At 37.8% G+C, this 13,253-nt stretch overlaps 1 protein-coding gene across 3 annotated transcripts in view; it reads left to right on the top strand.

Moving 5' to 3' along the window:
- The window catches only part of LOC139135005 (reelin-like), a 70,671-nt gene that overhangs the window by 55,235 nt on the left and 2,183 nt on the right, over nucleotides 1-13,253 (top strand). For all 3 annotated transcript variants that reach the window (XM_070702161.1, XM_070702160.1, XM_070702162.1), the window contains 15 exons: nucleotides 52-220; nucleotides 501-641; nucleotides 1,170-1,353; nucleotides 1,889-2,082; nucleotides 2,688-3,087; nucleotides 3,460-3,677; nucleotides 4,386-4,587; nucleotides 5,339-5,520; nucleotides 6,540-6,646; nucleotides 7,059-7,238; nucleotides 8,093-8,310; nucleotides 8,876-9,117; nucleotides 9,695-9,852; nucleotides 11,792-12,005; nucleotides 12,390-12,689. In XM_070702161.1, the coding sequence (XP_070558262.1) occupies nucleotides 52-220; nucleotides 501-641; nucleotides 1,170-1,353; nucleotides 1,889-2,082; nucleotides 2,688-3,087; nucleotides 3,460-3,677; nucleotides 4,386-4,587; nucleotides 5,339-5,520; nucleotides 6,540-6,646; nucleotides 7,059-7,238; nucleotides 8,093-8,310; nucleotides 8,876-9,117; nucleotides 9,695-9,852; nucleotides 11,792-12,005; nucleotides 12,390-12,689 (3,109 nt within the window). The remainder of the gene's footprint in view (nucleotides 1-51; nucleotides 221-500; nucleotides 642-1,169; nucleotides 1,354-1,888; nucleotides 2,083-2,687; nucleotides 3,088-3,459; nucleotides 3,678-4,385; nucleotides 4,588-5,338; nucleotides 5,521-6,539; nucleotides 6,647-7,058; nucleotides 7,239-8,092; nucleotides 8,311-8,875; nucleotides 9,118-9,694; nucleotides 9,853-11,791; nucleotides 12,006-12,389; nucleotides 12,690-13,253) is intronic.

Genomic DNA, 13,253 nt, shown 5'->3' with positions numbered 1-13,253 from the left:
CATAGAATGATTGTTTCATCATAACTGCATTAATTTCCGCTACATCAACAGACATCAATTTGGAATATTCCACTGACATGGGTAAGCAATGGCGTATGTTGTTGGATGACTGCTTGCCTTTGAATGTAGAATGCATGGAATACCATACCCGCAGCGTTTTCACAGCAGACGTGTACAATGGCTGGAATAGAGTCATTATTCCCCTACCCATGTATACTAGGTAAGGATGTGAAATTGCCTTTAATATTGATGTGATATATTAGAACTGTGCACATATCGCTTCAAAAAAATAACTTTTACATGTAAAGTGTCACTACAAGAAATCGCCCTGGTTAGCCTGTGATAATTAACAACTGACTTTTGGAGAATGTTTTTGAAGAGTTTAAATGTGTGCCTCAGAGTTATTGTGTGATTAAATTTCTTCAGATATTCACACAAAGTTTACTCCAACTGACAATCACAGTACTTTGCCTTTTTGTTGTTTCAATGCACATGTACAGGTCCAAGGCAACTCGTTTCCGATGGAGCCAGCCACCAGGATTTGAACCTGCACATTCCTGGGCCATCCGCTACATCTACATTGGTCGGGAGTGTATGGATATGTGTTCTGGACACGGAAGATGTAATGAAGGATTTTGCATGTAAGTGCAAGGACAGGCTTCATCAACCTTTGATGTAGAATTGTAAAGTGAAAATGGATAATGTTTTGCAAGTTCATAGACCAAAAGGACAACTGTTTTTAATTGAACCCAATTTGACGAGATGCGGTTTACCAAGAAGAAGATTGTATGTTGTAAAGAGTAAATATGTTTGATTATTCCAATGTGAATAGGGCTTATTCCCAATGATATAATGATTCCATCATTAATATGAAAAAAATACACATTTTTCTGAAATTATTTATGGAATTTTTGAAACTATATTCATAGAAGTGGCAGCATTAGTGATTTGTTACCAAAGATGTTATGATTTGAAACTATATAAATTACTTGGCAGAGAATCTGACTGCGAGCGTCAAAAATGAACACATGCTCAAAAGATAAATTTTGTTCAAATTCTCTTGACAGTATGCAATGTCAAGTGCGTGTTATGCACTGTTTAGAAACAAACCTACAGTCTAAATCAGTGTTCTGAAATTCTCAAACTATCTCCAATTGGACTCAATGCAGGTGTGATAATGGCTGGGGTGGTGACTCATGTAACATCCCACTGAAACCTCTCCCGAAGAATCTGAGAGACAAATTTGAAGAGCAGCCTGGTGCAGACAGCACTGAGTGGTTGAAAGTGAATGGAGGAACAGTGTCTGATTTCTGTGGTCCATTGTCATCAGGCAAAGCACTGCATTTCAATGGGGTGAGTGCTATGCCCTGTTTGATATTATGTGAATCTACATGTGTGTAACCATTTACTAGAGCTGTGCCGTAGAGAGATCCACTTTTTATGAGATAATGAGCCACGTTTGGCAAATTTATGTTGAATAAATTCATGAAGTTCTCCATGTAATAGAAACAGTGCCTTGTGGACATCAGTGCTAGCAACAGATCAAATTACTATAATAGCAACTCATGTGCTGCTTTGGAGACCAGTAAAAGTAGCAGCCTAGCCGATGTATCATGATTTATTCTAATGTAACAATCACCATGAAATGCTACATGTAGTTGCATGAAATTACCTAGATTGTATCTGTTATGGAAAAGCTGAATAGGAGATCAGATTTCCAATCATTTTAAAGTTGGTCAAGTTTGTAAAATGTTGCCGTGTTGATTCAACTAAACTCATGATAGTATAGACCCAGATTGATTGATCGATTATTGATTGGTTGATTAGTTGATTAATTAATTAATTTATTTATTTATTTATTTATTTATTTATTCATTCATTCATTCAGGCTTGCAATAGACAATTGGTGTCAACAGATTTGGACCTGTCTGAAGTGGAACACCTCCAGTTCTACTTCATGTACGGCTGCAAGAGTGCTCCTAGCAACCGTAACCAAGGTGTGTTTGTGGAATACTCCACCAATGGCGGCATATCCTGGCACCACCTGACAGAGTTGTTCTATGACCAGTACACCAAGCCAAGGTAAGATACTAGGGCACACCTTGTGTATAAAAGCTGCACAAGCTCCCAATAAGTATCAGTGGACTGTCTTACTAATATAGGGTTATGCACAATTGCAGTCATGCATGTATCTAAATTTGCACAGCGTTTTGGACAGTCACCAAAGAGTCCAATACACCTATTAAATGCAGCTCTGTCGCAACGTAAAGTTGTCTGTCCCTGTCAAGGATGCAATATAGTACAATCAGGCTGTGTACTCTGTCTCTCTGTTAACTCTATGCAGAAACTGCAGGTGCTAAGCTGCAGACCAAGTATTACCTAGGCACAGTAAATTTGTAGTGTCTAGCTGTGTGGATAGTTTGATAAGCACTTTTTGATCAATCAATGATAGTGTTTCAGCCGGTAGAGGCTCGTGTTGCAGCCAAAATTTTAGGACATACTGGCAATATTTAATATTTTGGTTTTTACACCGATCACAACATGATTCTACATCATTGCTATTCAAAACATATATATGGTATGTATGTCAATCCAAAACAGTCAGGAAAAATACAAAGTCAAGAGTTGACATCAAGAGTTGACATCAACTGTTAACATTGATATAAATTCTACTTTCTATGTTTCAGTTTTGTCTCTGTCAAGCTACCAGCAGCGGCCAGATACAGAGGTTGCAGAATCCGCTGGTGGCAACCCAAACACTCTGGAAGGGGAGAGAGCGATTGGGCCATCGACAATGTCCTGCTATCAGGCTCGAAAACGCTCCCCAGGTCTCTCAAGGATCGGTTTGACAGTGATGAAATCCAGTCACACTGGTTGTACACCGACAACACCGGCCTTGGCAGTTACTGTCAACTGCCCAGTGATCTGCACACCAGTGACCTCTCTGATGTCTTGAGGCAGCTGCAAAGTATGGCTGGAGACACCCCAGTCGCTCCTGCCATCGTAGGCATCCCGGATAAGGATGAAAGTGTTTCCATAGTAACAGAGGACTTACTGCTGCAGCCTGGTTCTGTACTTCAGTTTAAGGTTAGTAGTAACAGACAAAGCTTCAATGTACATCGTATAATTTTGTGTAGATGAGAGAACAGCTGTAATTGCTTGTTTGTTCTGATAAACTCGCATTAGATCTGCATCTAAGCTCACAGCTGGTAAATGACAATCATTAGTTTTGCTGTGCATTCAATTCTGTAAGACAAGCTAGCCATGCTCATAATTTAAATATTATAATTCTGCTTTTCAAATCCCAGCGAAAATTTATTCAAATTTACCTGACGTTTCTCACTTCATAGTTGTCTTTTGAGTTCTCATTTTAATTCTGTTCCAGCAAATAGGAGACCTATCCTAACAAACTCTTAAACTTATAATATTTCCTATGTTATGTTGATATGTCCCTTTCAGATCAGTGTTGGTTGTAATTCAACATCAGCAAATGAACTCATACAGCCGGTCAAACTCTTCTACTCAACTGACCATGGTGTCACATGGTCCTTCCTTGTTCATCAATGTTTACCATACGACCCACAATGCAATGGAGAAGTTGGACAACCCAGTCTTTACTTTGCCAACCAAGGATGGAGGAAAGTTGTCATCAAATTGGCAGATAAGATCTTGGAACGGTACATACTGAAAAGTTTAACTCATAGTTCAAAATGTTTGATTCAAAATAAGACAAAATATCAAAAAAATGAAATGATATCCAGTGTCACGAAGTCTGGAAAATATCAAAAGTGCCAACATTCCATGTCAAAGAAATGATACATAACAAAAAAGATTGATTTTGTCTTTTCAGATGGAAACTTAATAGTGACTTCCAATCATTAGTAATAGATTAAGTTTAAAGTAGGAGGAAGTGGGTTCAAGCCAAACTTTTTGCAAAGAGGATCATCCTGCGTTAGACTGCAGATGCTCATCTTTAAATACAGTTGTAGCTAAATTATCGCATTTCTCAGTCAACACGTAAATATAATTCCTGAACTGCAAAGCATTCTTGTCAATCTTTTATTGTTTCTAGTTTCCAAAATTTTACGGAACGTTAAAAAAGTTCAGTTATCATTCACATGTTGTTGTCATGGCATTAGACCCTTACGGGGATCAGTTCCTTAAACAGTTTTTACTTCCTGGCCAAAATTCTTACAAGTTTTTCTCACCATTACTCGAGTATATGCAATATATTATTAAAAAGAGCTAAAACACGAAGTGCAGTATTTGATGTGGTTAATTATAATACAATGGTAGCTACTGCTCCAAAGGCACTATTTTATGCACTGTTGTGATACAGTTGCAAGTACAGTACAGTACCAAAGGCACGATGTGTTTTCTTTCAGACCTGTGAGATTCCGGTGGTTTCAAGGAGCAACCTCATCATCCGCGTCATCCTCACATCCACATTGGGCCCTTGATGACGTCTTCATTTCACAGAGCTGTGCAGATGACTGCAGCGGACATGGCCTGTGTGACTACCCACAATGCATTTGTGATGACGGCTTCTACGGAGACAGCTGTGAACTGCAGGTCACAAGATTACAGGTTGGGAAATTCAAAGTTAATAGCTATGATAAGGAAGGTTGTTCTCAGTACATTTAGATGTGCCTTTGTTAGTCTGATCACTTCATCACTTTGGTTATAGAGGACAAATTCGTACATTTATTCTGTATAACCAGTCATTTTGAAAAGAATAAGAAGTAAACTACCCTTCATCTCCTGCCATGTTCAATCCTAAACCTTCAATCAAATCATTACCTCTCACAAGATATGACTGCTCTGAGAAAGGACTCCCTGTTCCACACAGCATTATCATACCTTTCCAGTGTTGCAGCCAGGACACGCCCTCGTGACAATGACCCCAAAACACAACCATTGTCCCGCATTCTCACCTACTGCAGGTCACTTTGGGCGCACTTATGTGTTGACTGTGTTGAGCGTAGTCTGCAAGTAATACCTGTTACTGACGATGGCCTAAATTTGTTTGCACAATTAGTTCGAGGCTTATATTTACGCCATTTTAGAGCTGTGATTAGAATTAAATTAAAACTTGATATTATAACTTGCTTTCAGTCTGACTGAGCTCTGATTGCCTGAAAATCAAGCATAGCATCGCGTTCAAGTAAGCTTGAATTATTACAAAATAATACAAAATTTGATTGATAACTGAGGCATGTTGTCCAAAAAATGTGCAAAATGTCCCCCAAAAAAACCCTGGTTTGAAATTCGTGGCTGCAAGGCTGCCTTTCAAAAAGCACCCTATGAATTGACAATCCTCTCTGGCTTGAAATTTCAGACTACAATCAAGGATCGGTTTGAAGTGTCCAGCCAAGCACCCTGGTGGTCAGTTGTACAGGGAGGGGACATTGTCAGGGGTAGATACAGCTGTGGTGTTCTACGGGAGGAATCGTCTTTGTATTTCAGTGGCTATGGAATCAGACAAGTAGAGACGGTTGATTTAGATCTGAGAGGGGCAAGGTAAGAGACTGTCGTACTGTTTGGGAGGAAAGTAAACTTGATGTATGTTTTATTACATGCCTCGATGTGAGTGCAAATCAGTGCATTGATTAGAATAGGAACATCTAGGGAGTTAGCAGGCCGGTGAACAATGTACTGAATGGTTTCCATGGTTACCCGGTCCAGACGTTTTCGACATCAAAGTAGACGCTTAATGCTAAATGTAAAATATCCATGCGCGCACTGCTATTTTGACTTTCATTCAACTATGTTTGATGCTGTCAATAATGGTAAAAATGTTTGAGAATGCCCTGCATGTAACTAAATGTCATATAGCATGAACTGTGAAGAGGCATGTAATAAAAATATTATTGCCTGAATACATTGGTTTATGTGCCCTCACAGCAGGAGACAATTTGCCCTCCTGGCGTAGGGCAAATTGTCACCTTCTCTCGGGCACATAAACCCATGTATTCAGGCAATAATATATAGTCTTTTTGGAGGTTTACAAAATATGATGAAATGTTTTAGTTAATGTAGAAAGTTATATTTTTCAAGTGTTTTGCAACCCATTATACGTTGTTTGTCCAATGCTCCCTCACTTCCCCAAAGTGAAAGCTTTGAAGTGCCAAAATCTGACAATGAAATGGTGCTATTTCCCTCCTTGACCTTTGGAACTGTGCATTGTTGAACACTCATGGCAAATGCAACCCATGATTATATCGTTCGTCCAATTCGTCCTCTCTTCCCCAAAAGTGAAGGTTTTGAGTCACAAAATTCTGACAACAAAATGATCCTATGAGGGTTACTAAGTAACAGTCATAATGGAAGGCATGATGAAGATATATAAAGCTCATTTTTTCTGTGTTGATTTTGTACTATTCTGTCGTGTTTTAGTTTTGTAAATAATGAAAACTTAAAAAAAACAATTAAAAACAAATGTCATCAACATCATTCACATTTCATGTACAGCATCTTGCTGTGTTCCATTAAGTTCTTGTTGATCGTAATACTGGTCTGTTCTGAATTTGTTGAGACAGTTTCATCCAGTATCACGCAGTGATCGGTAGCAAGCAGGACACAGGACCATGTGAGAAACCACACAGCAGAAACGAAAATGTGATTTTACAGTATTCCATCAATGGAGGTAATGTATGCACACTCCTCCTGATCACTTCCAAGGTCAAAGTGTAAATTTGTCTGTCTGGATTTAAGTGCTAATATACATTAAAGTCTGGCGCTGATGATAACTACATAAAAAAATTGAAATCCCTTTGAAATAAAAAAGTAAAGAAATTAGAGGGCATTTGATTATGGAGACAACCAGTCATTCTGTTATGACTGAATGGTTCCTACAACAATCTAAAAGTTAGCAATGGCATAGGGTCTTCAGAGACTGTGGCTATTATCGATTAGTTATGCGATTCCTTATGATAATTATACTATAAAATGTATGTGCAAATAAATCTTTAGATTCATTCAATGAAATATAAAAATTTAAACTAAACATGTTATATACTGAAGTTCCAGGAACCAATTCATTTCCTAATTTTTGATAGGTATAAGTTGGAACTTACTCCATGAGTTGGATTTTGAACAATACCAGACTCCGAAACACGACTACATCCCATTGCCAGTACAGGCCAGATATAGGACAACCAAGATAAGATGGTGGCAGCCTGTTGACATGGAAACCTATCAATATCAAGCTCAATGGGCTCTCGATGACATTTTCATAGGTAATGTGTTTTTTTACCTTTTTCCATCATTTAAGTTTTTTTTTGATCTTTTGTTTTTGTTTTTATAGTGGAATGCGCCTTTGGGATGTCGGCAGTTATTTGTTTAGCATCATTTTATCCCCATGCTTCCCATAATATGCATCAAATCATTTACTTTTTGTCAAACATTCTTGAAGTTTAAAGCCAAAAGAGTTAGCATTTGCTAAGTTCATTTAGTCTGGCTAGAAAAAATATATTAAAAGAATACAGTTATCGGAACTGCGCTCAAAGGTCGTATGGGACCCGTACAACCAATGTATAAAACACTGTATCCAAGGTACGATAGTGATCGGTGAAAGTTAAAATATGTCTGTCATAATCTACACCGTATAATTTAAATGTTGCAGCTATGATGATGAGGTCCATCTAGATATCATGTACAAAATACATTGTTTGTAAACAAGAAACTCACACAGGTCATAGACCCTCGAGAAGTTTTTCTCGAGGGTCTATGCACAGGTGCAGTTCCGACGACTGTTTCCCTTTAAGTATATCACAGTGCCTCCACACACTGTGAGTACCGTATATGTATCTGAATTCAACTGCCAAAATGAAAGTGGAGATAACAGGTGTGTAGAGCACAAGTCTGGAGAGCAATACTTTGTAATTTATCGTTTACTAATGTTTATGAAGTTTATTGAAAAGCATCAATGTATATGGCATCGGTGTATACACTCCTAGTAGTATAAGTTAGTCGTAAAACATATTCATATATACCGTATGAGTATTCATGATGGAATTTTGGCATTCCACACTCTATCATACATATACTATAAATACTGTTGGATTTTCACATCCCTGTGAACACCCTGCAGGTGGCACCGAGATCAACCCCAGCTTCATCAGCGACAGGATAGAAAACGACATCCAGGAAGCCAACTGGGAATTCTACCCCAACAGCCGCCTTACCAATGGATTGTGTGGAAGCCAAGGAAAGCAGCTGTATTGGCAAGGCGGAAAGAACGACGGAAGTGACAATAGTGTCACTTCCAGGCAGTTAATCATCATGGAAGAATTCATGATCCAATTCAAGGTACACTTTTCATTATATTCCAATACATGTATTAAACAATCTCCATGACTACCGATATGTTTCCTTCAGAGCATGATGAAATGTTTCATTTAAATGAAGCTCAGCTTATGGCACCCAACTTGATGAGGGAGTATAACATTAAATGTACCAGCACTATCTTTTTTCTAGAGTGATTTTAATGTTTCTCATTTGCAGGCTGAGTCTATGTGCCATGTGAATTCAGAAAGTGTGCGGTTCTTTCAAGATCAAGCTGCTCTCACTGTGTTGATTGGAAAATTATTGGAGAGCAGTTTTGATTTTTTTTGTTTTATTAACGCAACCAGGCAAAAAGGAAAAGAAACCTAAAAACAGACAAAAGAAGGCTTACATAGACATAATTGGATTCTATTTTTCATAGAAATGTTTAATTTTTTCATTCTTCTGACATAATATCTTTTACTTTTTAACAAAAACAAAAAGAGATGGTTTCTCATTTAAAACCAGATGAATACGGTATTTTGCAATCATAAATTAATAGTAATTTGTTTCTGTGTTTGTAATTGATCATTTTCCGTGCCCTACATAGATTGTTGTTGGCTGCGGCAGTCAAACAGACCCATGCTCAGTGCTGGAACCAGTGAGATTGGAATTCAACACAGACCCTGTGAAACCAGACTGGCAGCTGTTGAGATCACTGTGTCTGCCTGGAATTGTGGACCATGTGGAATGTTTCCCCTATCAGTATCATGAAGCCACGCTGTTTGACACCAGTGGATTCAACCAGTGGACAAGAATCACCATGCCATTGCCCGATAAAGCTATCTCAAGGTATAGCTCTGTTTTGTTTATAGGTGCAGCCAATGAATATTTTCCATTGATAACCAATGATTGATCATTTGATTTGTATATTCATCTCTCATTAACATATCTGCATAAATAAGTAGATTTGTGTGTGAAATAACCATTAGATACAGGAAACACATTCCACCATTCAGCTTTAAATTTGACACTTCAACTTTTTCAAGTTTTAAGGGTGTTGTAATGCAGGCCCCACTGAATTCACCGTGGGAAAATTATTCATGATTGACAATTTTCACATTCATATATGCTTTTGGTAGGAATGATTTAAGCAGCTAAAATTCTGCCCAGGAATGCCTTGCTATATTTCCAAATATAAAAAATGCACAAGATGCAAAGATATCTTAAACAAGGATAATTTTTTACCATATTTACATATTGATTTCAAACATTCAGTTTTAAAAATTTGGGTTTCCCCATTATGTCTGGTCATGTTCCTGTCAGATGCGCTAGTTTATTCAAGCAGCAATCTTCCTGTATAAAATGAATCCCTAGGTTTCAACGTCAGATGTTGTCACTTCATCAGTTGTAAATGCTCTTTCTACAGTTCAACCCAGTTCCGATGGATACAGCCATCGCCCACCCGCAGTGCACCCAGCTGGTCCGTGGACGACATCTACATTGGTGAGAAGTGTCCGGGCATGTGCAATGGACACGGTGTCTGTACAGAAGCCAAGCAGTGTATCTGTGACCCAGGTTACCAAGGTACGTGTAATGTTACATGACGTTCATTTCTGTGCTGTTGACTTTTGCCACACTTCATTTCATATGGTTCCACAGTTAACTGAAAGCAAGTATCAGAATGGAATTTGCATTGAGATTTTAAACTCATTTTTTGTATGATAAAAAAACAAACAAACAAAAACATTTTTATCTTAAAGTTTTTTAGCTCCGCTGTCAGCGACGCGGAGCTTATCAAATAGGTTGATTTTCCGTCGTCGTCCGTCGTCGTCCGTCGTCGTCGTCGTCGTCCGTCAACAATTGCCTTCTCCTCTGAAACTGCAAGTCCAATTGCTTTGAAATTTTATATGCAGTTCACTTGGGGTGACCACACTTAAGTTTGTTCAAATCGTGGTGAAATTTGCATATTTGTATTTTTGGGGCAGTTTTTGGTGTTTTGGTAAAAAATCTTCTTCTCTGAAACCGCTTGTCCGATTGCTTTGAAATTTGATATGCAGTTTACTTAGGGTGACTTCAGTCAGATTTTTCAAATCGTGGTGAAATTTGCATATTTGTATTTTTAAGGCAATTTTTGTCGTTTTTGGTAAAAAAAATCTTTAAAAATCTTCTTCTTCAAAACTACCAGTCAGATAGCTTTGATATTTGGTACATATGTCCCTAGGGATGATCTATTTCAGATTTGTTCAAATTGTGCAGAAATATGCAAATTTGCATTTTTAAGGCAATTTTTGCCATTTTTGGTCAAAAAATGTATTTCTCAAAAAGTACTGGTCTAATAGTTTTGAAATTTGGTATACACGTTTCTATAGATGAACTAAGTAATATATATTGAATTTTTGATGAAATCTGCAATTTTGTATTTTTGGGGCAATTTTTGCCATTTTTGGTCAAAAAATGTGTATTTCCAAAACTATTTATCTGATAGCTTTGAAATTTGGTATACAGGTTCCTACAGATAAACTACATGATATTTATTGAAATTGTGATGAAATCTGCAATTTTGTATTTTTGGGGCAATTTTTGCCATTTTTGGTCAAAAAATGTGTTTCTCAAAAATTACTGGTCTGATAGCTTTGAAATTTGGTATACAGGTTTCTACAGATGAGTTCAGTAATATATAATGAATTTCTGATGAAATCTGTAATTTTGTATTTTGGGGGCAATTTTTGCCATTTTTGGTCAAAACGTGTATTTCCAAAACTACTCATCCGATAGCTTTGAAATTTGGTATACAGGTTTCTATAGATGATCCGAAATGATATTTATTAAAAAATAAAGATGAAATCTGCAATTTTGAATTTTTGGGGCAATTTTTCCCATTTTTGGTCAAAAAATGTGTTTCTCAAAAAAAGTACTGGTCTAACAGCTTTGAAATTTGGTATACAGGTTTCCATAGATGAAGTTATGAACTAAATTTGATCTCTTGAAATTATGATGAAATCTGGAATTTCATTTTTTGGGGCAATTGTTGCCATTTTTGGTCAGAAAATTTTATTCTCAAAAAACTACTCATTAGATAGCTTTGGTTGACATGTTCTTAGGGATGATCCGATGTGATATATTCAAAGTATGATGAAATCTTCAATTGGGTATTTTGCAGCTTATTTTAGCCACTTTTTTCTGGCCTCTGCATTGAGCTTTCAAAGATTTCCACTTCCTCATCAACATGTGTAAAAAATAGTTATTCTCTACATAAACACAGCGGAGCTATATCGGCCGCTAGGTCGCTTGTATGTGATTGTCTAGCTTTATGGTTTTAATATTTGACTGTCTGTATTAAAATACAGTGGTAGGGTTTTATGTTTTCTTAGAAATAATTCATTGATTCTCATTTGCATCAGCAATATGCCACAGTGTGTCCATGTATACTTTAGCCAGTCAGTGTGACAGAACCATGTCTGTACTGATACAGATGCACATGTACGTAACTACAGCTCCTGTGTTTTGTATTTCTTCATATCAGGTTTGTCATGCACACCCTCCACTAAATTACCCCATTACATGATAGAGACATTCGAAGCCAGCGCCTCGCCCTCCAAGTGGTCGTTGGTCCGTGGTGGGGCAACGGGCAGAGGTTGCGGATCACTCCTTCCGTACGCCCACGGCAAGAATCTCTACTTCAATGGATGTGGAATCAGAGAGGCTGTTACTGTGGCCTTAGATACATCAAAAGCAAGGTAAAATGACTACCAGACAATTCATTACAATTAATTAGGATATGCAAATCAGAAACAGAGGGCTCTGTATTATAGTTGGCAAAAATTGTTTCACACATCTCATTGGAAAAAAATAATCTACCTACCTGTAATAGATATATTTGTGTGGTTCCCGTGAGACTTTGTCTGCTAAGCTATCCTGTAGAGGAAAATATCTCCAGTAGTTACTCTTGCAATGCAGATGTCTGTTTTTTAGTTCAACATTTCTGGAGCAGGGTGTGCCTGATTATCCTACAGATGTTATTTATTTTGATCAGATATAGTAATGAAATGAATCAATCAATCAATATCTCTCTCTCTCTCTCTCTCTCTCTCTCTCTCTCTCTCTCTCATTCTGCCTCAAAGTGAGATTCAGTTTGTGCTTCAGATTGGCAGTCTAGGTCAGACACCGACCTGCAACATTGGGCTGCAGGCCACTGAGAACATTGAGAACAAAGCAGTTCTTCTGCAGTACTCTGCCAACAACGGCATCGACTGGGTGGTCATACAGTCCCATGATGCAAATGACTACACCACTCCAAAGAGGGTGTCGTACGATCTGCCGAGGAAAGCAAAGAGCAAATCCACAAAGTTCCGATGGTGGCAACCTCAGCACAGCGGCATTGGATTTGACCAGTGGGCTCTGGATCACGTTGAACTCATCTTGTGAGTATTTTGTCCCTAAGGATCAGACTCCATCACAGCTTAGGGGCACAGGAACACAAAATTGATGAAAAATATCTGATTTTGACCTTGATGAAGTTGTGACAGGCTGTCCTGTTTTCATTTTAAAGACAAAGAGAGAACATCTCATTCAAATTTCCACTCAAAATATCTTTATGAATTGCCTCCTTTGTGACAGATGTGCACAAGTGTGTTAGTGTAACGTACATTTTTACAACCTGCAGAAAGACTCAATGTTATAGTATTTTACACTGGAGCCATTCAAGTGTAAGATTATACTTCACCACTTACCCCAGTGTAGTACTTACATAACACAATATCAGAGAAACTCTTCTTGTCAAATAAGGAAATCTTCAACACATGAAATATTAAGGGAAAAAGTGATATAAAAGAAACATTATCATCCACACGTGTCAAATTCATATTTTATGTGTGCATGATCTGCAATAGTGAAAGTCAGTAACACCATTTTTATCATGGTGCACTTTTTTTGCATGCCCCTCCAGGACAAAATCACTGATTGGTGAATTGTAAACACAGGTCAAC

Source organism: Ptychodera flava, chromosome 6 (assembly GCF_041260155.1).
Source record: "Ptychodera flava strain L36383 chromosome 6, AS_Pfla_20210202, whole genome shotgun sequence".
Lineage (NCBI taxonomy): Eukaryota > Metazoa > Hemichordata > Enteropneusta > Ptychoderidae > Ptychodera > Ptychodera flava.
This window is presented reverse-complemented; position numbering and strand designations above follow the sequence as displayed.